The sequence below is a fragment of the Aethalodelphis obliquidens genome, unplaced genomic scaffold (assembly GCF_003676395.1).
Source record: "Aethalodelphis obliquidens isolate GAN/ISIS:26980383/991018 unplaced genomic scaffold, ASM367639v1 scaffold3, whole genome shotgun sequence".
NCBI lineage: Eukaryota > Metazoa > Chordata > Mammalia > Artiodactyla > Delphinidae > Aethalodelphis > Aethalodelphis obliquidens.
This window is the reverse complement of record NW_020837947.1, coordinates 15,756,864-15,779,301: the sequence shown is the minus strand read 5'-3', so window position 1 is coordinate 15,779,301 and position 22,438 is coordinate 15,756,864. Positions and strand designations below refer to the sequence as shown.

The following is a 22,438-nucleotide window of genomic DNA, read 5'->3' as shown; positions in this document are numbered from 1 at the left end:
TAATTCAAATTACACAGATCCACATATGTCATATGTTCTGACCATTAGATTCGATTTGGTTATTTATTTATTTATCTATTTTGGCTGCACCAGGTCTTAGTTGTGGCATGAGGACTCTTAGTTGTGGCATGCATGTGGGATCTAGTTCCACGACCAGGGATCGAACCCTGGCCCCCTGCATTGGGAGCACAGAAACTTACCCACTGGACTACCAGGGAAGTCCCAGTTTCGATTTGTTTTTAATCCCAGAGGTCTGAAACAATGAAAAGGCCAGTGGTTGCAGTTGAAACCCACCAGTGGGTGAGGCTTCATTGCAGAAACCACTTGCCAGTTAATAATGTTGTTGGGTATCTCATCGTAGGCAAGAAATTAGTTGAATGACTGTAGTTTACCATACAACAATTTTGACCAAAGATTTTGTAGTTTACTCTAGCTAAAAACGCAGGCATGGGGGGAGGGGTTGATAAAAGAGGAAGAGGAGCTAAGAGAGAAACAGATTTCTTTTTCTTGTCAAAAGTTTTATTTTTTTTTACTATTTTTTTTCAAAAGTTTTATTTTAAAGAAAGACTGTTTCTTACTCGCCCTGAATGGCAACATCTCCAAGTTCTTCTCAATCAATATGCAATCCTGTTAACCTGAAATATCTGAATTCTTGGCATTTTCTGTGTTAACCTTAAAAATAAGCCAGTTATTTTACCAGCAAAATGAGTCTATTCAGGACTAGCAGAGCAACTGCAGTAAGGGACATGAAAACTAGATGAACCATAGGTTAAGTTGGAGGACAAAGGAGAGGGACTTGCTCTTATAGAGAAAAGGGGGGAGGTTAAGAGGGACTGTTTTGAGTAGAAATCCATTGGAAGAGGGCAGGCGTTCAAACTTCTCATTGGCTGAATGTGGCAGTTTCTCATTGGCAGGCTACTGCTGGGTAAAGATAAAATCTTCCTTCTGCTGGAGTATTTCAGTAAGCCTCTTCCTTCTGGACATGCATGGTACCTCTCTCTTTCTGTCTGGGGTCTGCAGACCAAGGAGTGATCATGCATGAGAGCTCCTCCAGTCCTTCCAGATTTCATTTTATTTTTAACTTTTTAATTTAATTTTGTCATTTTTCTTCCAATTTTATTGAGATATCATTGACATACAACACTGTATAAGTTTAAGGTATACAGCATACTGATCTGACTTACATACATCATGAAGTGATTATCACAATAAGTTTAATGAATATCCATCATCTCATATGTATACAAAATTAAAGAAATAGAAAAAAATTTTTTCTTGTAATGAGAACTCCTCGGATTTACTCTCTTAACAACTTTCGTATATAACAGACAGCAGTGTTGCCTATATTTATCATGTTTTACATTACATCCCTAGTACTTATTTATCTTATAACTGGATGTTGTACCTTTTAACTGCCTACATCCTATTCTCCCTCCCCCCATCTCCCAGACTTTATTTTTCTTTTTTTAAAAAATTAATTTATTTTGGCTGCGATGGGTCTTCGTTGCTGTGCGCATGCTTTCTCTAGTTGCAGCGAGCGGGGTCTACTCTTCGGAGCACGGGCTCTAGGCACGCGGGCTTCAGTAGTTGTGGCATGTGGGCTTCTAGCCTACTCTAGAGCGCAGGCTCAGTAGTTGTGGTGCACGGGCTTAGTTGCTCCGCGGCATGTGGGATCTTCCCGGACCAGGGCTCAAACCCATGTCCCCTGCATTGGCAGGTGGATTCTTAACCAGTGCGCCAGCAGGGACGCCCCAGACTTTATTTTAAATGGGGTTTCTTTCATTTCATTTCACATTTGCTTTAGAGGGTTTCATCAAAAAGAAAATTATTTTTTTAATCTTAAAGAGGGAAGAAAATCTATCATCTTCAATTTATAGATTTTAATAAGCTCACTAGAAAAGTCCTGAGAGCCCAGGTGGCCTGGCTTCCAGTGGAGTGTTGTTCCCTCGCGTCTCCAGCGATCCGCTGAGTGTTGAACTTAATGTGGGGTTGATCCTCAACCTTGTCACAGTAAATCACTGGGGAACTTTAAAAACTACCAGTGCCCAAGTAGCTGCCCAAAGTAAATCAGAAACTCAGGTGTCCCAGAAGATACCAGAATCAGTAATTTTTAAAAGTGCTCAGGCAATTACCAAGTGCAACCATGGTGAGAAGTACCGATTTAATAAATCTGCCCCTCTAAACGTGATATACCTTATTTTCTTGTACAACAGCGTTCTGATACATTACCACTATTTTCACTTTGTAGATATATGTAAATATATACACACAGAGACATACCTATGTACACATACAGTATATACTGATTCAAAAGTAATGGCAATGAAAATGTTTACACTCTTTTAGGTGAGGAAACTCTCTCCAAATCAGAGTGCCGGTCTAATGACGGAATCAGACCTTCTGTTGACTTGATTCCGCCCCGGAACGTTGCTCCGCGGCCCGGAGGCCTAGACCTCCGCAGCTCTCGGAGCCTTCCGGGTCCCGCCCCACCTTCTCCCCGCCCCCGCCCCGCCCCTCCAATCCCCTCCCCTCGTAAAGGCCCCGCCCCTCGGGCCAGCTTGGCCCTCGCCTCCCAGCCGCCCCCGAACCGCCCCCAACGCCAGCCGCCCGCCGCCGGCCTGTCCAAGATGGAGGGCGCTCCGCGGGCGCCGCTCGCCCTCCGGCTGCTCATCGTCGCGGCGCTGCCAGTCACCGGCTGGCTGACGACGGGCACCTTTGAGCCGACGCTGTTGCCCCGAGCCCCGAAGGTAGGGCACGGCGGACGCGGCTCTGCCGGGATCCTCAGGAGAAGCCGGGACCGGGGACGTGGGACTGCGGCGTCCCCATCGACGCCTCCCACCTCCGGCGGGCAGGCCGTGGTCTGGGGGCCGGGCCCCCAAAGCGGGAGTGGGGAGAAGCAGCCAAGGAAATGGAGGCGGCAGGGGATGGGGGAGGCGAGAGCGCAAAAGAGGCTCTTCAGTTTGAGGTTCAGCGCGGCGCAGCGAACCCGATTGTTGCGGCAGTCCAGGCAGTTGCAGTCCTGATGGGGGTGTGCCGTCGAAAGTAGCGGATCACTAGTGATCTCAGCCTTTTGTAATGGCGCCTAAAGAGCCGGGCTCTGGGGCGAGGCAGTGTTGAAGTGCTGGGGAAACGTGGAAGTTGCTCAGTTGAGAGCGAGCGCGAGCGTTTCCGGGCCACCTGTCTGCCCCGGCCGGCGGCGGGAAGGAATGCCTGCCTTCCCCCGGCGTGCAGGGCTCCGGGTGCACGCCAGCCGGGTCGCTGGGCCGGAGAGGGAGGGAGGCTGCAGGCCAACGCTGACCCCGACGTCGTCCCTTTGGCGGGAGTTGTTAGAGGAGTTGATCTTCGAGCGCGGTGGAACCAGCTGCACCAGCATCCCCTGGGAACCTGGCAGAAACGCGCTAATCAGAAGCTCTAGGGTGGGGACCCAGCGGTCTGTTGCTGCAAGCCCTCCAGGTGATCCCGAGGTCGGCTAAAGTTTAGGGACCACTGCATGCTTGTCCTGAAGGGTGGCTGGTTCTTACTGCTTTGGCCGGGTGGAATTAACCAGTATTTGCCTTTCATTAATTCAATGTGTGGTAGGGAAGCGTCTGAAGACTTTAAAATGCGATTTTCCCAGAATGAAAAGAAATGACATAGGTGCGCCTTTTCTTACTATATCAAGACTTGAATGCTCAAAATTCAGGGGTGAGGGTTACGACGTTACCCTTCCTGGGTAGAATAATAGCATATCTTAGTTTCAGTTCTCTTGGGACATTCCAAGAAGCCACAGCATCCCAAGCTCTAAGAACCACTTATATCTGAAGTATGTGGACCACAGTTGCAGCTGTTCAGAAATATGGTTGTGAGATCAAGAGACCAAATAAAAATGAAATAATTCCTAGAGTTCTGGAAATAGAGACATTGTTTTTCCCTTTTCCAGATTTTAAAGATTCATCATAGTTATTTATGAACCCGAAAGACATTTGAGTCTGTTCCTATAATATGAAAAAAAAATGCATTTAGACTGCAAGCTGAAAATACACCACACCGTGGGGCTCGTAGTGAGTTCATCATTTCAGTTCTCCTTATGACTTCTTTCTACTTTTGGAAGGTCCAGATCTACACTCAGAATTTCATAGGTTAAATGAATGGTGTGCAACTAGAAGGAGAATCTCATTCCTTGGAAAGGTGTATATGGGAAACTGAGGCCTCTTGATCTCACAAAGTTTTACTGTGAAAAATTTTTAATGTACAGAACATTTGAAAGAATTTTACAGTGGTCATGCATATTTGATAGGAGCTGTCCAGTTGACCTTTGTGCAGTGATGGTGTATGTCTGCTCTCCCCATTACAGTAGCCACTAGACTACTGTGGTTACTGAGTATTTGAAATGTGGCCAGTGTGATTGAGGAACTGAGTTTTTAAAATGTTATTTAGTTTTAATTAACTTAAACATGAATAGCCACATGTGGTTAGTGGATACCGTATTGAATAATGCCAACTTAAACTACCATTTATGTTTTACTACACACATCTGTTCATTTGTTCATCTTTGTATCCAGCCTGACCTAACTGTAAGAAAACTGGTTGAAGTCAGAAAAATTCTCCTTGTATCTCTTCAGTGACTCATATTTATTGTGTTATAAGCATTTTTCTGTTGTGTTTTTTTAAAAATAAATTTATTTATTTATTTTTGGCTGCATTGGGTCTTCGTTGCTGAGCGCGGGCTTTCTCTTGTTGCGGTGAGCCGGGACTACTCTTCGTTGCAGTGCACGGGCTTTGCATTGCAGTGGCTTCTCTTGTTGTGGAGCACGGGCTCTAGGCACGCGGGCTTCAGTAGCTGTGGCACGCAGGGTCAGTAGTTGTGGCTCTCAGGCTCTAGAGCGCAGGCTCAGTAGTTGTGGTACATGGGCTTAGTTGCTCCGCAGCATGTGGGATCTTCCCAGACCAGGGCTCGAACCCGTGTCCCCTGCATTGGCAGGTGGATTCTTAACTACTGCGACGCCAGGGAAGTCCCGCATTTTATGTTTTGTTTACACATGTAGTTGTCAGAAGTTGAGGTTACACAGATTGTGAAATTTTAAAAAATTTGGGGAAAAGTTGTTACAAAGATTGTGAAATAAAAAAAAATTTACAGTACATTCTTCTAATATTAAAATGACTTGGTCCCCAAAGAGAGGGAGGCATCCAGAGGACACTTATTTTCTTATATGTGTAAGTATTTCATGTATTTCCCTCAGACTTATTTTAAACCAGGTATCTATTACCTTTGTCCTTAGGAAGCCATTTTGTTCCAGATGGGCACTTGTGAGTGAAGGAATTAGAGGAGAATTGAAAATGAGTGGGGAGAAACTTCAGTTCTGCCACTCACTTTCTAAGCATACACTGCCCTGGCTGACAAGCCTGAACTTTCAGTTCAGTCAGAGGCTCTCAGGAAGAACAAGAAATATGCTGGCTCTGAACTTTGGGTCAGGAGGCAGTAAGGGATGAGAGTTTCCCCTGATATGAAATCATTCAAGAGGGTCAAAAGGAATTTAATTGAAGTTAGTTTTCTGGAAAATATAGTGCGCTATACAGTCTGCTAATTGTCTTTTACATACCGCATATTTCTACTGGGCAAATGATGTATGTAAGTGCAATAAATTACTCACAATATAGTGTATGTTCTCTACTTGAAAGGCAGAAGCTATAAAAAGGTTTCTCATAACACCATGAGTGGACGGTTATCTCTGGGCTATTAGAAGAGCACTATAGTCTACAGTTTTCAAACAGATCCTCTAGTTTGAAAAGAGGAATGAATTCTTGGCTGGAATTTGGGCATAAAACAATATAGCCACCAACTTGATGATTTATTGAATGTTAGTTTGTTCTAGAGATGAGTTTATTTGTTCTAGCCCACACTTAATTCTAGATAAGCGTGGGCCAGGAGAAAGCCAGGCTGGATCTGAGGAATCACTAGTCCTAAAGCTTCCTGGGCTCCTATGGGAGTTGGGAAGTGTACCAAAGTCATCCTGAATAAATGGTATGAATTTACATGTTAGAATCCTGTTCCTCAGGTTGTCCCAGGAATCAAGCCAATCTCATAAAATCACTCAGTCTTGGTCTCTCATTTGTTAGAAATATATAAAGTATTGGAGTTGCGCACAGTGCCAAGAAATACACTTGTATATTGGTTTGATGTTTGGAATAATTTTTGTCTTTTCAAAATTAAGAATACCCTCACAAAAAAAGTATTTAAGAGGAGTCTTGTTTTCATTCTGTGATAACAATGTCTGTCTGTGAATACATTTAGGAAAGAATTTGATTTACAGATAACAAATCATAGTTCCTGTGACCCTGATTACTTAGAATAATGCTTTCTTGTCTGTAGTAAGCATGCCATGAGTAAACTTAAATATTTGAGCAGAGTGCTTTTGAGCATACCTTGAGAGGCACTGAAGCTGTGCACTGAAAGACCTTGTCCTTGGGCACTAGGGGACACATGTAAGAAGGGTTAGAGAAACTTTGTATATGAAAACAATAGAGTTGGAAACATTTCAAATGTCCACTGACAGGGGACAGTTAAGTAAATCGGTAACAATTTGATGGCATATTACACAATGCTGTAAATAAATGTCTACAGCTGCATACATAACAGTTTTAAATGAAAGAAGTTCCAGAAGAATACATTATATTATTCCACTCATATAAACAACAATATGTTGTTTAGAGAGAGATAATACAGATAGTTAAACTATAAAGAAAAGCAAGAAATGTTAACATAGAAGACAATATAGGGATTCCTTCTGAGGGGCATGAGGGGAATGTGACAGAAAAGGTCATGCAGGGGACTTCTAAGGTGTGGATGACATTCTAGTTTTTAAGCTAGGTAGTAAGTATGTGAGTGTTAATCTTTTCTTTTAAACTCTATATTTGCATTTTATATGCTCAGATATGTGATATATTTCATAATTAAGTGGAAAAGTATATAGTTTATAAAAAATTGGAATTGTGAAGGGTATTTAAAAGGCTGTAAGGATGAAATTGATGAGTTTTTAAAAGTGGTCTTTTAATGTTGCCTTAAGTGATCATACAATAAGTATAACTGAGGGGAGAAGAAAAAGAACTGAGTTATTCTCAGTTTGTGAAACGCACACCTGCCCAATTTGTATATTTGTTTTGCAGGACAGCATCAGAATTAATGTAACTACCCTGGAAGATGATGGGGAGGCATCTAAAGAACAGGTTTGTCTCTTTTGGTTATGTTTTTATTATATCACTTAGCTAAGTATCATGCAGCCTATTTTATTTTTTATCTATATATCCAATTTAGTTAGATAATGTATTTTTGACATGAAGAGTTTGTCATCATTTGTAAACCATTGGAATTAATGTATATGCTGCTTTATTTTAAGGTTGTTCTTAACATAACCTATGAGAGTGGACAGGTATATGTAAATGACTTCCCTGTAAATAGTGGTGTAACCCGAATAAGCTGTCAGACTTTGATAGGTAAGTACTGCTAAATTACTTCCGTAATTGTTCTATTTTTAATAATACTAAATTAGTGAAACACAATTCTTTGATGTTAAATATTTCCATTTCAAATTAATACTACACATCATTACTAGAGTATATAATAACACTTGTGTGTACTCTTTTCCTACTTTATATTTATATTTCTGGCATATTCACATTTTCTCTGTCATGCGATTGGCATTGCTTGGAACTTCACGTCTGGTAGGTTGATAACAATGTAAGAATGTGCCTGGAGGTAGTAAACGGAGATTTACAAGCAAGAGACAAAATCTTCAGAGGAGTGCTTATCACAGTTGTAAAAAATAAAGAGAAAAGTGATTTGTCTTTCTGATTCTTCCACCTTTATGTCCATATAATGTTTTCCTTTTTAACCTTTTAAAATCTTGAGTTGTTTAAAAACAAGCAAATATGTTACATTGGAATGTGCCATTATTTGAATGAAATAAAGGATATGAAAAATTTGTATAGTATTCCTATTACCTGTTTTAATATATGCATTTGAGGCAGTAAATGTTTCTCTGAGCAGTTGTATCCCATACTTAATTCATTATATATCTTTATTATCATTCCATTCATGGTGTTTTCTAATTATTTGCTGTGATATTTCCTTATCCTGTGGGTCATTTTGAAGTATATTGCTTAATTTTCAAACATTTTGGGATTTTTTTTTTTTTTTTTTTTTCTGATTCCACCTCTGTCATCAGAGATATAATCTGTATAATTTTAACCCTTTGAAGTTAGAGACTTGCTGTATGGCTTAGCAGATGGTCAGTTTTAGTAAATGTTGTTTTCTGTGTGTACTTGAAAAAAAGTTAATTATGTAATTAGTTGGATATGATGTTCTATATATGTCAGGTCAGATTTGTTAATCGTGTTCAATCCTTTATGGAATTACTGATTTTTTTGTTTATTTCTTTCCTTGCCCTATCAATTACTGAGAATGGTATGTTCAATCTCCACTATGTATATTTGTCTGTTCTTTCAGTTTTGTCAATGTTTGCTTTATATATTGTGACACAATATTACTAAATCCATACATATTTAGAGCTGTTATGTCTTCCTGGTGAATCCACTCATTTATCATTATAATATGTCCTTATTTATCTCTAGTGATGTTCTTGCCTTAAAATCAGCTTTATCTGTATTATTTTACTAATCACTGCTTTTTGGCCAGGCATGGGGGAGGGACGTGGATTGCTTTGTGGTATCTTTCCATCTTCTTGGAGTCTTCCTGGGTCCTTATAATTGAGGTGAATGTCTTACAAGCAGCATATACTTGTGGTTTCTTTCTTTTTTTTTTTTTAATCCAGGCTGTCAATCTGTCTTTAGTTGGAATTTTAATTTATTTACATTAATGTAGTAACTAATGTATTTGGATTTAGATCTTCTCTCTTAATTATTTGTTTCCTATTTGTGTCTCACCTGTTCTGTTTCTTTTTCTTCTCCTTTTTTGCCCTCTTCTGGGTTATTTACTTTTTGTTTCATCGTTCCCCTCTATCTTGTTGGTTTTTATATTATTTTACTATTCTTTTAATGGTTACCCTTGAGATCAGTAAACTAGTACTTTTATCATTTCCCAACCAATGTAGGACCCTTAGAAAATGTAAAGTCCATTGATTCCCTTTATGCTTTTTTAAATTTTATTTTTATTTTTTTGGCTGCACCACGTGGCTTGCAAGATCTTAGTTCCCCGACCAGGAATTGAACCCAGGCCATGGCAGTGAAAGCACTGAATCCTAACCACTGGACCTCCAGGGAATTACCCCCTTTTTGCTTTTGTGTTGCTATTGTCATGCATTTTAACTCTTTGGGTTCTTAAACACTAAGCAACATAATTATACTTAATGGTTTTCTGTAGTCCAGTATTCATTTATGTTCACCCTCACAGTTACCCTTTCCATTGTTCTTCATTCCTTCCTGAATATCAGTGTTCCCCTCTGGGGTTATTTTCCCTCTGCCTAAAGAATTCCCCTTAGTATTTTTTTAGTGCAGATTTGAGTGTCTGTTTGTGTGTTTATCTTTTTACATGTTTTCTAGTGGTTCTCAGTGAGAGACTTGGTGTGCTACAAGCTAATCCATCATAGCTAGGAGAGGAAGAGCCATTACTGGCTTGAAGAATATTCCACTGATGCTATATTTATTAGGAAGTTGACGTGGAGTGCAGTCTGGCTGCTTTATTTGTTATAGTCATCTTTCTAGTCATCCCAGTTGCACAGGGTTTGTTTCCTTGAAAGTGGAAGTAAAAGCCTATCTTATCAGTTACAAGAATCTTTAAAACATTAAATGCAACTACAACAAAAAGTCTTCTATGCTTAATTCTTTAAAAAAAATTTCTTCTTTGTAGATACATTAGTTATACTGCTGTGTAACAATTTCACCCCCAAGTTAGTAGTCTTTGTCAGTATTATCTCCTAGTTCTTGCAGGGCAAGAATCTGAGCTTGGCCTAGCTGGGCTCTCTGGCTCTGGCACGACTGGCGAGGCCCGCTTCCTAGCGCACTCACATGGTTGTTGACAGGATGTAGTTGCTTGTGAACTGTTGGACTGAGGCCTCCGTTCCTCACAAGATGTTAGCTGGAGGCCTCCCCCATTTCCATGCCACATGGCCTCTCTGTAGAGTATCTCACAACATGGCAGCTGGCTTTATCAGTGAGAGTACGAGAGACAGTGTCAGGGAGAGAGTACCGGCAAGACACAAGTCAGAGTCTTTTATAATCTAATCACACAGGTGACGTTCCAACACTTTTGCTGTATTCTGTTTGTTAGAAACAAGTTACTAGGTCCAGCGCACACTCGGCAGGGGGCAGTTACACAGGGGCGTGAACGTCAGAAGGCAAGGGTCATTGAGAGCCCTTTGGGAAAGCTGTCTACCTCAGTAGGGAAAGTCAGAATATGGAGGGCTTTTGTTCTTATTAGTTTTATTCTACGGCAGCAGTACCAGCTTTGGAGCCTGAAGGGTCCCTGCTTTGATGTATTTATATGACTGCATTTTCTCATGCATTGAATCTGTGTCCTCGTGCACTGGCCTTTGGGCATACAACTAGGCTGACGAGGAGCCCACTGTTCCATGAGGGAGGCTGATGGGTAAACAGTGAAAACACTGACATGGACCACGAGAGAAGGGACGTTTTCCAGTTAGGAGCCTCAGATGATGTGAGGGAAGTTAGGCAGACTAGAGAGAGGGCACACTGTAACGAGCCTGAAGAAGGAGGACCAGGCAGAGAACCACTAAAGAGGTCATGGGGGCGCTGCTGAAGGCGTTTGCACAAGGAGACTATAATCAAAACCATGTCATGGTAAGATTAATCTGGTGCTGTGGTGTGAATGGTTTGAAGGGGGGAGGGGTTACAGAAGGGGAGAATAGGTAAGTATCATAATAGTAAGTAGCTAATGAACTAGACATTGGGTGGGGAGGTAGGTGGAGATGGAAAGGACAAATATAGGAGATACTTTGGAATGGTCCAAAGGAAGCAACTGACTGGATACAGAGGATGAGGGTGAAGAAGTCAAAGGTAACCTAGTAATTCCTGTCCTTGGTAGGTTGGAGAAGGGTGGGTTTATTAACAGAAATAGAGAAGTCAAGGAAGATTGAGACCAAGGGTTAGGCCACTTGTTTCTCAAAAAAAATATCTGTACCTGTTTAAAAAATTACAAATGTTAGTCTATACCCCCCAGAGATTTTGATTTATTAAGATTAGAGTGAGGCTCTGGCATCTATACTGTTCCCTGGTGATTCTGATGCATAGTTAGGATTTAGAACCACTCAACCAGGTGTCTGAACATTATTGACAATTTATGATAGGATATTTACTTTAAATTATGTATTTATAATTCTGGGTGGAATCACTGATTCACAAAGGCTGTAGAACAATAAACTTCATGCATTCTCTCAAAGAACTCAGCCTAGTTGAGGAGACAGGTTTCTAAACTAAGAGCTACACTACGAGAAAGTTAGTGCTTAAAAAAAAAGGCATGAACTCAGCATTGTAGGGATACGGTATCTAGAACTACCCAAGTAGGAGTTTATTAAAAATGTATGGGGGGAGAGTGAATAATGGAGAGCATTCTATAACATTTTTTAAAACTTTATTTAATTTATTTATTTATGTTTGGCTGTGTTGGGTCTTAGTTGCTGCGCGCGGGCTTCTCTCTAGTTGCGGTGAGCGGGGGCTCCTCTTCATTGCGGTGCGCGGGCTTCGCACTGCGGTGGTTTCTCTTGTTGCAGAGCACGGGCTGTAGGCGCCTGGGCTTCAGGAGTTGTGGCTCGTGGGCTCTGGAACGCAGGCTCAGTAGTTGTGGTGCACGGGCTTACTTGCTCCGCAGCATGTTGGATCTTCCCGGACCAGGGCTCGAACCCGTGTTCCCTGCATTGGCAGGCGGATTCTTAACCACTGCGCCACCAGGGAAGCCCATGGAGAGCATTCTAGATCAAGGGAACAGCTCTGCAAAGGCACAGCATCACTTTAAATAGCTGGATATGCATGCAGAATTTCCATCTGGGTTCCTTTCTGGCAAGTAATTCTCAGACAATAACATTTGAGGAATAGAAGCAAAATGCTTCTTTTGCAGCAGTTTCGTTGGTTTCTATTGATTTATCTTTTTCTGTCTCTTTCACTTTCTTGGCTTTATAAGCCAGCTGCAACTGCTACACCCCGTCACTGCCAGGGTGGGGTGGGGATTCTGAGCTAGAGAGGAGCAGGGCCGGTAGCTGATCCTACCCCATCGTCCATTGGTGGAGAGTCATTAAGGGCTCTCCCACTCTCTTCCCCATTCCTGACCTCTCCAACAGTAACGAGTCGCTTACTGGAGACAGGATTGAGAAAAGCCTCAAGTGTCCTTACTGCTTGGGCCCCTTCTATCACTGGATTTTGTGAACGAATGACTGGATGGATGAACGTGCTCACTTTGCTAAAACATCGGATTGTCTGTGTCTTCTGGCCTGCTTTGTAAATAGTTAACGCCTTGTCGGTTCCTCATTGACAGTGTATATAAAAGAATAGGAAGGACGTGGCTAGTGTGGAGTTCGGTACAAAACCTAAAGGCCATCAAGCATTTTCCCCTTTTCAAATGAGTATAAGGATTGTAAGGATTTGTCAAGTTGTCTTTGTTTTCATAGATCTGAAGCATCAATATGAGGTCAGAGATGAAGAAAGGCAAAGATATTGGTATACAACTGTCTCGTTCCATGTAAATGTCATCAAAATAATCAAATGCAGCAACTGACTTGGTGGCAACTTTTGTTCAGAGCTGTCACTACTTTTTTTTTATAGTGAAGAATGAAAATCTGGAAAATTTGGAGGAAAAAGGATATTCTGGAATTGTCAGTGTAAGGATTTTAGTTCATGAGTGGCCTATGACATCTGGTTCCAGTTTGCAACTAATTGTCGTTCAAGAAGAGGTAGTAGAGATTGATGGAAAACAAGTAAGATAGTATGCTTACTAATTGAGAATTAAATTATAAAGATTTGTGCTCGGTGTTATGCATGTGTTCAGTTATTTTACTATTTATTTCTGACTTAATAAGGAACAAAGTTACGTTAGTGTTGCGTGTATCCAGTCACTCAGAATTTTTTACTTGTTTAGCATTTGAAGTCTTAATTTTAAAAAAGATCATATTCATACATGTTTATTCATACATGTTTATATCACTTTAAAATATAGTAAACATCATTAAACAGAGCAAGTAAGTGAAGAGATTGAATTTGGTTCGTAGCTCTGCTGCCATTTCCTCTGGCTAAGTCTCTCTAAGTCAATGAAATGGAACTGAGAGCGAGCCTCTAATAGTGAGCACACAGGAGTGTGATTAAAGTTGCAAATTAAATGCCTTAAAGTGGGGGGGGGGAGAAAGAGGAATTGTGTGTGACTAGGACAAGGTTTTTAGTTTCAGAAATCAGGGAGGAAAATTCAGTCTTAGTTTCTTACCAGCTTGTGCCATTATTTAAAGTAAAGAGTTGCTTATATTTTCTCATAGGCTCAACAGAAGGACGTTACTGAGATAGATATTTTAGTTAAGAATCAGGGAATACTCAGACGTTCAAACTACACCCTGCCTTTGGAAGAAAGCATGCTGTACTCGATTTCCCGAGACAGTGACATTTTATTTACCCTTCCCAACCTCTCCAAAAAAGGTACTTTAAAATACCATTATTTAAAGTGTTAAGGTAATTATTTCTTTAGTTGGTAACTTTTTAATCATAATTAATATGTTTCGAAGTAAGCTTCTCTTAAAAATGCTTTGTAACATGTATTGCTTTATATATCCATTTGAGGACTTGGCAGAATGTGATCAATGCTGATTACAGAGTGACATTTTGCTGTAATCATCTATCTACTCTTACTCTGGGTAATCATCACAAAATACATAATAAGAATGTCATTCATTTAAGTTCATTTAGAGGAGGAAGTATCCATTTTTCCCACTGAAACACAGAACTTGAAAAAATTTGACTTTCTGTGTGACAGAATCATAACTGCTGTAGCTCCCTGTTAACTGTCTAAATTTGGGGTTCCTTTCTGGCATTTAAAGCTAAACAATCAAATGTTTGTTTTTCTCCCCTGGAAAAATGTGTGTTCTTGCTATCTGAAATGTTACTGGTGTAGTAGTCTTAGGACTGGTGGGAGGGACACCAGCATATGCCTAGCATTTTGGTAACCTGGCTCTTCCTCCTCAGGAGAAAGTGTTAGTTCATTGCAGACCACCAGCCAGTATCTTATCAGGAATGTGGAAACCACTGTAAATGAAGATGCTTTACCTGGCAAATTACCTGAAACTCCTCTCAGAGCAGAGCCTCCGTCTTCGTATAAGGTAAATCGGGCGTTTGGGGTTCTCTTTATACATACTACAAGCATTTATGATTATGGTAAAGAAAATAAATGTCAGCATTTAAAATGAGGTGGAAACCATGAGGATTGGATCCATGGGATGTTGTTAATAATGAACTCAGCACTGTTTTACTGTGGTATTTTTAGGTATTCCTGTCTTCCTTTTCAAGTTTCACTTAGTAATGTAGTCAGATAATGATGATTAAGGCATTAGATTTCATTTTGTTTGGGATCTTCCGTTTCAGAGGCTTTCTCATGTCCCCATTTGTCTGTTAGTATTCTGTGACTTCTAACACAAACACACATGCATGGTCCCCTCAGGACCGTGTGCAGTGACTAAGCACACTTGGTTAAGAGTGTACTTTCTGGAATCAGACTGCCTAGGTTTGAATCCTGCTTCTGCCACTCACTAGTTGTGTCATCTTGGACAAGTTCCTAGCCTCTCTAACCTTTTCCTTTATCCGTACAACAAAGGTCCGTAAAGTGATGCCTTTCTCGTCAGGTTGTTGTGAGGACTGAAATAGGATGGGTGCAAATGTAAATACGCGCTGGCACCGTTAGGGACTTGTATATTCTTAGTGACCTTATACTGCTGACTGGGAAGATATTCTGGGTTCAGAGAGAGTATCCTGGAATCTCTATGTTAGCTAGGCCCCTCACTCGGAATAATCTACATTTAAATGAGCAGGATCTGTGGTTAGTCAAAATGATTCTTTGAAGAGATTCTCACTGAAGGTTAGGACTGCTTACGTGGGGTCACTTTGTGCTGCCTGAACTCTAGCGCCCTCACTGTCTGCCCCATCTCCTTCAGAGCAAGGAAGCCCAAGAACAGACTCTTCAAAGCCCATGCCGTCAAAGCACACCTGAGTTTCTTCTGTCACTGTTTAAGTACAGAAATAGGTTTTGTGCACAGTGAATGCCCCGTCTGTTTCAAAAGCGACTGATATGTTTCTCTGTCTCTCCGTCTCTTGTCCTCCAAATATTGGAAACACATAGATGACGGGTCCATTTTATGTAAGTGGACTAGCCTTCTTCTTGTCAATTAGCAATTATTTTCACTTGGTTTACAGTTAGACAGCAGTGTAAATAATTGTAAAGTATAGCAACATTTCTGTGCCTGTTTTGCATAATTTTTTAAATTGTAAATAACTGAGGTACATTTAAAAATAAAATGCACCCACTTAAAATGTACAGTTAGATAAGTTTTGACAAGTGTAGACGCCCATGTAACCACCACCACAGTCAAGGTATATAATGTTATCATCACCCAAAACTAGAACATAATTTTTAAAGTTTCTTAGAGCTCAAATGAAACTTGCATATCTAATCAAAACCCTTTTTTTTTTAAAGGTGATGTGTCAGTGGATGGAAAAGTTCAGAAAAGATCTGTGCAGGTTCTGGTGTAGTGTTTTCCCAGTATTCTTTATGTTTTTGAATGTCATGGTGGTTGGAATTATAGGAGCAGTTATAGTAATAACCATCTTAAAGGTGCTTTTCCCAGTTTGTGAATACAAGTAAGTATTTCTTATTTTGGATCAATTTTAGTATTTTTAATGATTAAAAAGTAGTTGTATTTACTCTATTTCAGAGTGGAAAATATAAACATTAGGAAGGATAAGAGAATTGGGAGGGAAAATAACATCGTTTTTTGCTCTAGCCCATCTTTCAACGTTAGCAAAATTAAAAGACATTTATTAGATACCTATTATGGTCAAGACACTTGTCTTGGGAATTCATATGTGGATAGGACAAACTCTGCTGTGTAAGAACTTAGTTTATTAGAGAGAGAAAGGAAACAAATCTCTATAATGGAAAATGGCAATGTGTATAATAAGAAAGAAATGAAACGAGGGCTTCACTATTTTCAACCCCAAAGTATCAATTTAAAATGAAGTAAATTTTTGAAGACTAACAGGATATTCACGGCAGCACTGCTTGTAACAAAAAACAAAAGCAAAAGAGGAAACCTCTGAACTGTTTATAGGTGGAGGTTGATAGCTAATGGTTCACACATGCAGTGGGATTCTGTGTGGCTTATAAAAGGAAGAAGTCCAGGCTTCCCTGGTGGCGCAGTGGTTGAGAGTCCGCCTGCCGATGCAGGGGACACGGGTTCGTGCCCCGGTCTGGGAGGATCCCACATGCTGCGGAGGCTGGGCCTGTGAGCCATGGCCGCTGAGCCTGCGCGTCCGGAGCCTGTGGTCCACAACGGGAGAGGCCACAGCAGTGAGAGGCCCGCGTACCGCAGATAAATAAATAAATAAATAAATAAAAGGAAGAAGTCCAAGATGTATTAGATGGGGAAAAAAGTTGCCTAATGGTATCATCCAATTTGGGTAAAAAAAAAGTACGTGTATATGTATATAAATGCACAGAAGATTTCCAGAATGACAAGGGAGATGTTGTGTCTAATAAGTGAGAATGAGAGCAGGAGTGGAGAGAACCTTCCCTTTTTCCCCTTCTGTACAGCTTGATTTTTTTTTTTAACTGTAAGAAATTATTTTATGAATTTATTGTTGGCATTTTTACAAGTTAAATAGTCATTTTAGTCTTACTAGAAGTAAATCTCAATAGAGATGACAATTTTTTTTTAAATTTTTATTTATTTTATTTTTGGCTGCACTGGGTCTTCCTTGCTGCGCGCGAGCTGTTCTCTGGTTGCAGCGAGCGGGGGCCACTCCTTATTGCGGTGCGCAGCCTTCTCATTGCAGTGGCTTCTCTTGTTGCGGAGCACGGGCTCTAGGCGCGCGGTCTTCAGTAGTTGTGGCACACGGGCTCAGTAGTTGTGGCTCGCAGGCTCTAGAGCCCAGGCTCAGTAGTTGTGGCGCACGGGCTTATTTGTTCCGCGGCATGTGGGATCTTCCCGGACCAGTTATCGAACCCATGTCCCCTGCATTGGCAGGTGGATTCTTAACCACTACACCACCAGGGAAGCTTGATGACCACAATTTTTGGCTTAGCTAAATTACATTGGACTATGTGGAGAAGACCATAGGATTTATTTTTTTAAAAAAATAGACCCAGGGCTTCCCTGGTGGCGCAGTGGTTGAGAGTCCGCCTACTGATGCAGGGGACGCGGGTTCGTGCCCTGGTCCGGGAAGATCCCACATGCCGCGGAGCGGCTGGGCTCCTGAGCCATGGCCGCTGAGCCTGCGCGTCCGGAGCCTGTGCTCCGCAACAGGAGAGGCCACAACAGTGAGAGGCCCGCGTACCGCAAAAAAAAAAAAAAAAAAAAAAAAATAGACCCAATTTAAACATTTGCTTTTTTTCCACTTGCTTGTCAAGAGGTCTTCAAAATTTCCATTTCTTCATGTGTAACACTGAGCTAATGCCTCCCTTAAAGGATTGTTAGAGGTCAAAGTCATAATACAAACAGAGCAAATGAGAGTAAAGAAATATTAGTGCCCCTCCCACCTTTTAGTTTGTGTTTCCCCTGGAGAATTCCCATTTCCCATTTCTTCCTGATAATGAAAATTCTATAACTTAATAGTTTCTTCCTTTTTCCTTTGACTGCCAGGAAGCTCAGGACTTTTTTTTTTATCTTTATTATGCAAATCTACATAGAAAACAGTGTTGTAAATTTTTAAATGGTTCTTTTACCAAATGTTTTATTTATCATGGGCTCCTCTGTGTGAAAAAATGCAATGTAAAATTAAAAACTAATTTTCAGTATACTCTATCATTGGCAATTGTACTGAGGATTCTTTCTGGTAGTAGAAATTTTATCAATACAGAAAGTTAAAAGTACCTTTTCACTTCCCTGTTCTTTAATTCTTGTATCTAGAGGTCGTAATTGTTAACTGTTTGGGTATGCATCTTTTATCCAAATTCTGTGTATTGATGTAATTGTATACTAGATACTTATAATTGTTTATCAATCTAGACTCTTAACTGTCCCACAAATTGTATTACTCACTTATAACAGAGGTTCCCAAACTTTCTTGGTTCATAGCACTCAAGTGTGCCAGGAATTTTTTCTTGGTGCCCTTAGCTAGGCCAGAAATAAAATTGAAAGAAAAAATATTTTTTGTTTCTTAACTTACCAATGGGATTGTGTACCTACAGGGCACTACACAATACTCATATCTTAGAATCAGATTGGACACTGCCACCCTCATTTCCCATTCAACATTAGTTTTTTGTACTGTATTTGCTTTTTATCACAATAACTGTCCAAAATCCAGCTTTGCAAAGATGGGACCTCATTGAAAAAAGAATGTGTAGTACAATGTAATGTTAAAATCGTGAACTACCATCAAGCTAGTATTACACATAAAGTCTAGAATTTTCTTTTTTTTTCTTTTTTTTTTTTGCGGTATGCGGGCCTCTCACTGTCGTGGCCTCGCCTGTTGCAGAGCACAGGCTCCGGACGCGCAGGCCCAGCGACCATGGCTCACGGGCCCAGCCGCTCCGCGGCATGTGGGATCTTCCCGGACCGGGGCACGAACCCGTGTCCCCTGCATCGGCAGGCGGACTCTCAACCACTGCGCCACCAGGCAAGCCCTTGAATTTTTTTAACTTTTTTTTTTATATTGGAGTATAGCCGATTAACAATGTTGTGGTAGTTTCAGGTGCACAGCAAAGTGACTCAGTCATACATATACAGGTATCCATTCTCCCCAGACTCCCCTCCCATCCAGGCTGCCACATAGCATTGAGCAGAGTTCCCTGTGCTATACAGTAGGTCCTTGTTGGTTATTCTTTTTAAATATAGCCGTGTGTACATGTCAATCCCAAACTCCCTAACTGTGCCTTCCCTCCACCCTTCCCCTCCGGTAAGCATAAGTTCATTCTCTAAGTCTGTGAGTCCGTTTCTGTTTTGTAAATACGATCATTTGTATCATTTCTTTTAAGATTCTGCATATAAGCAATATCACACGATATTTCTCTTTCTCTGTTTGAAGAAGTCTTGAAATTTTTAAATATTCTGTAGCACCTCTGTGAGCCATGCCAGGGGTCTCAGTGCAGTTTGGTAACCATGGGCTTAAGATCTTTTCCTATCAATACATATATGGACTTACTTTTTATTGCTGCATAGTGTTCACAGTATGGGTATGCCATAATATAACCATTCCTCCATTAGACATTTAGGTAATTTCCAATTTCATGTTACTTCCAATAATGCTCTAGTGTATATTCTTAAATGTTCATATGTCTCTTTGCACATGTATATTTATGTAGGATAGAGTCCTAAAAGGTGAAATTACTGGGTCAGAGTACATGTATTTAACATCTTCTCAACACCTGATAGCAATCTTTTTTGCTTTTTATACTGTGGACAAAAATCTCATTTTAATTTCCATTTTCTTCTTACTACCATCTTTACTAGTCTAGGTCTAGCTAAGTCTAGCATCTTTGTGATGCTTAGCTGTATATATTTCTCCTGTGACATGCCTGTTTAGAACCTTTGCCCATTTTTCAGTTGTATTGCCTTTTGTAATCATTAACATGTAGGACTCCTTTGTCTGTTATACATACATGATATGTATTGCAGATATATGTATATGTATATTTTTATTATTTTTTTTTGCGGTACGCGGGCCTCTCACCGCCGCGGCCCCTCCCGTTGCAGAGCACAGGCTCTGGACGTGCAGGCTCAGCGGCCATGGCTTATGGGCCCAGCCGCTCCGCGGCATGTGGGATCCTCCCAGACCGGGGCACGAACCCACGTCCCCTGCATCGGCAGGCAGACTCTCAACCACTGCGCCACCAGGGAGACTTTATGTATATTTTTAAATCCCAGACTATGATTTGTCTTTTGCTTTTATTTATGGTATTCCGTGTCATGCAGAAATTTTAAATTTGGGGTCAGGGCAATTCATGTTTTCCCTTTATGGCTTCTAGGATTTAATTTTTTCTCAAATAGACCTTTCCCATCTTAAAATTACATTGTTTTCTTAAAACTTAGTTTTTACCATCACTTTTGTGTATTGTTTGAGCTAGTTGATTTTGCTTCCCAGAGAGGCCATTGTTCTATTGCCCATTGACTTGGAATATTACCTTATATTATGAACTAAATTCCCGTGTTTCTGGACTCTCTTCTTCCAGTGATCTAGTCTATTCCTGTGCCAGTAGCATAGTTTTTTTTTTTTTTTTTTTAGTAGCATGGTATGGTTTTAATTTAATAAAGTGTTTTAATAAATTCTCTGCTAGCTGGTTAGGGCAACTGTCTCTTCTCTGCATTGTTCTTTTTAAAAAAAATGGGACAGCTATTCTTGCAGTTTCTCCCTTGTGAACTTCAGAATCAGCTTGTTCAGGTCTATAAACAACTTCTGTTTACATTCCAATTAGGGTAATACTGAGCTTGCAATACAGGGTTTTGGATCCAATCCAAAGATCTCCCTGGTCAGGTATTTTAGTAACAGAAGGAGAAATGCTGTCTAAAGATCTAAGGTTGCGTTCCACTGGAGTACTGGTTAGAAAGATGCCTGGGCCTAGTCTTTTTGCCCAACTTGTGCAAATCTAGGACTCTGTTTGCCTTGGAGATCTGTAACTTACCCTGTCATCTCCTACAGTACCAGGTAAAGAACTTCCTCTTATTCCTTTCTGTTCCCTCAGTCAGTTTGGTTAAAGTGAACTTTGGACTTAGGATTTATATAACCATCATAAACTAAATGAAGCAAAATTACCTAACATCAGGTATATATTTAATTATAACCTCGAAGTAACCCTATCTTACTTTAATTTTAATTTTTTATTTCAGAGGAATTCTTCAGTTGGATAAAGTGAATGTTATGCCTGTGACAGCTGTCAACTTATATCCAGATGGTACTGAGAAAACAGCAGAAAACCCTGAAGATAAAACATGTGTTTAACACACCATCTCAAATCATGGACTCAGAATTAGTCTATTGGTTCAAATTTGCCACTCGAATATAATTTTCTTTAAATCGTTAGGAATCAGTTTGTACAGTAAAGAAATTGCTAAACTCCTAAAACTGCCTAAAACTTGACCTTTAAAGTGATAGTTGAAGTTCACCTTATTAATGGGGCTGGCTGTTCAGATGGTGAGTTATTAAAGAAAATTTAAATGAAATGGAAGAGAAGATGTGAAGAAACTTTGAAACTACCAAAAAAAAAAAAAAAAGGCAAGACAAAATGCCATGTGCCAATACTTTTCAAGGTGCCTTTGTTAATGAAATTATATACACTTAATTGCTATAATATATAAGACTTTATGAAAAGCACTTTATGAAATTCTAATTTAAAAGCTCAAGAACTTAACACTTATTTTTTTATTGAGTACAATGTGCCTTAATATTAAGTATGTGACTCAGTATAAAATCACTGAAGTATATCATGATTTAATTGTATCCTGTACCAAGACTACTTACCTTGAATGAACCAGGATTTTAAAACAGTGACATGTTCTCACTCTAAAAATAAATTTTTTTGAAGAAAAAAGTACAATCTTTTTGGAATAAAAATTTTGCTCACGTGCGAGTTACTTATATATAATAGCTGCTTTCACATAACACTGGCTGAAACCAAGGCTCACATCAGTTAATGAGTCCATCAATATCAGGGAATTACAACGTGCCTTTGCTCTTGTGGTTCTAAATATAATCTTATTTACCCTACAATAGTGTTTAACCATCACCCAAATTGACGTATATTTTACAATGTGATCTAGGACATATAATACTTATTAAAATTCTTCTTTTGATTGCAACCCATCATTTAAAACACATTACTCAAAAAAGAAATGACTCGTTTTTAAGACCAACCACCTTAGATTTTGGCTAAATGGAAGTATGTGTGGAGGAAAGATGAAGGCAGTAAAGGAGTGATGTTTCATTCTGCCTGTTTTTTTTTTTTTTAATATTTATTTTTGGCTGGGTTGGGTCTTCGTTGCCGCACGCAGGCTTTCTCTAGTTGCGGTCAGCGGGGCCTACTCTTCGTTGCGGGCTTCTCATTGTGGTGGCTTCTCTTGTTGCAGAGCATAGGCTCCAGGCGTGCGGGCAGTAATTATGGCACAGGGCTGCTGCTCCACGGCACGTGGGATCTTCCCAGACCAGGGGTCGAACCCGTGTCCCCTGCATTGGCAGGCGGATTCTTAACCACTGTGCCACCAGGCAAGTCCTGCCTAGGTGCTTTTAATAAGGAATAACAGCCCTGTAATGT

The 22,438-nt window shown here is 40.3% G+C and overlaps 1 protein-coding gene across 1 annotated transcript; it reads left to right on the top strand.

Annotated features, from left to right (window-relative positions):
• The first annotated feature begins 2,595 nt into the window (after positions 1-2,595).
• Positions 2,596-21,754, top strand: GINM1 (glycosylated integral membrane protein 1). Its single transcript, XM_027083665.1, has 8 exons — positions 2,596-2,747; positions 7,144-7,203; positions 7,374-7,470; positions 12,766-12,917; positions 13,467-13,623; positions 14,167-14,300; positions 15,668-15,831; positions 21,018-21,754. Exons 1-8 carry the CDS (start codon positions 2,628-2,630, stop codon positions 21,127-21,129), a joined length of 996 nt encoding a protein of 331 aa, XP_026939466.1. The 5' UTR covers positions 2,596-2,627; the 3' UTR covers positions 21,130-21,754.
• The last annotated feature ends 684 nt before the right edge of the window (positions 21,755-22,438 follow it).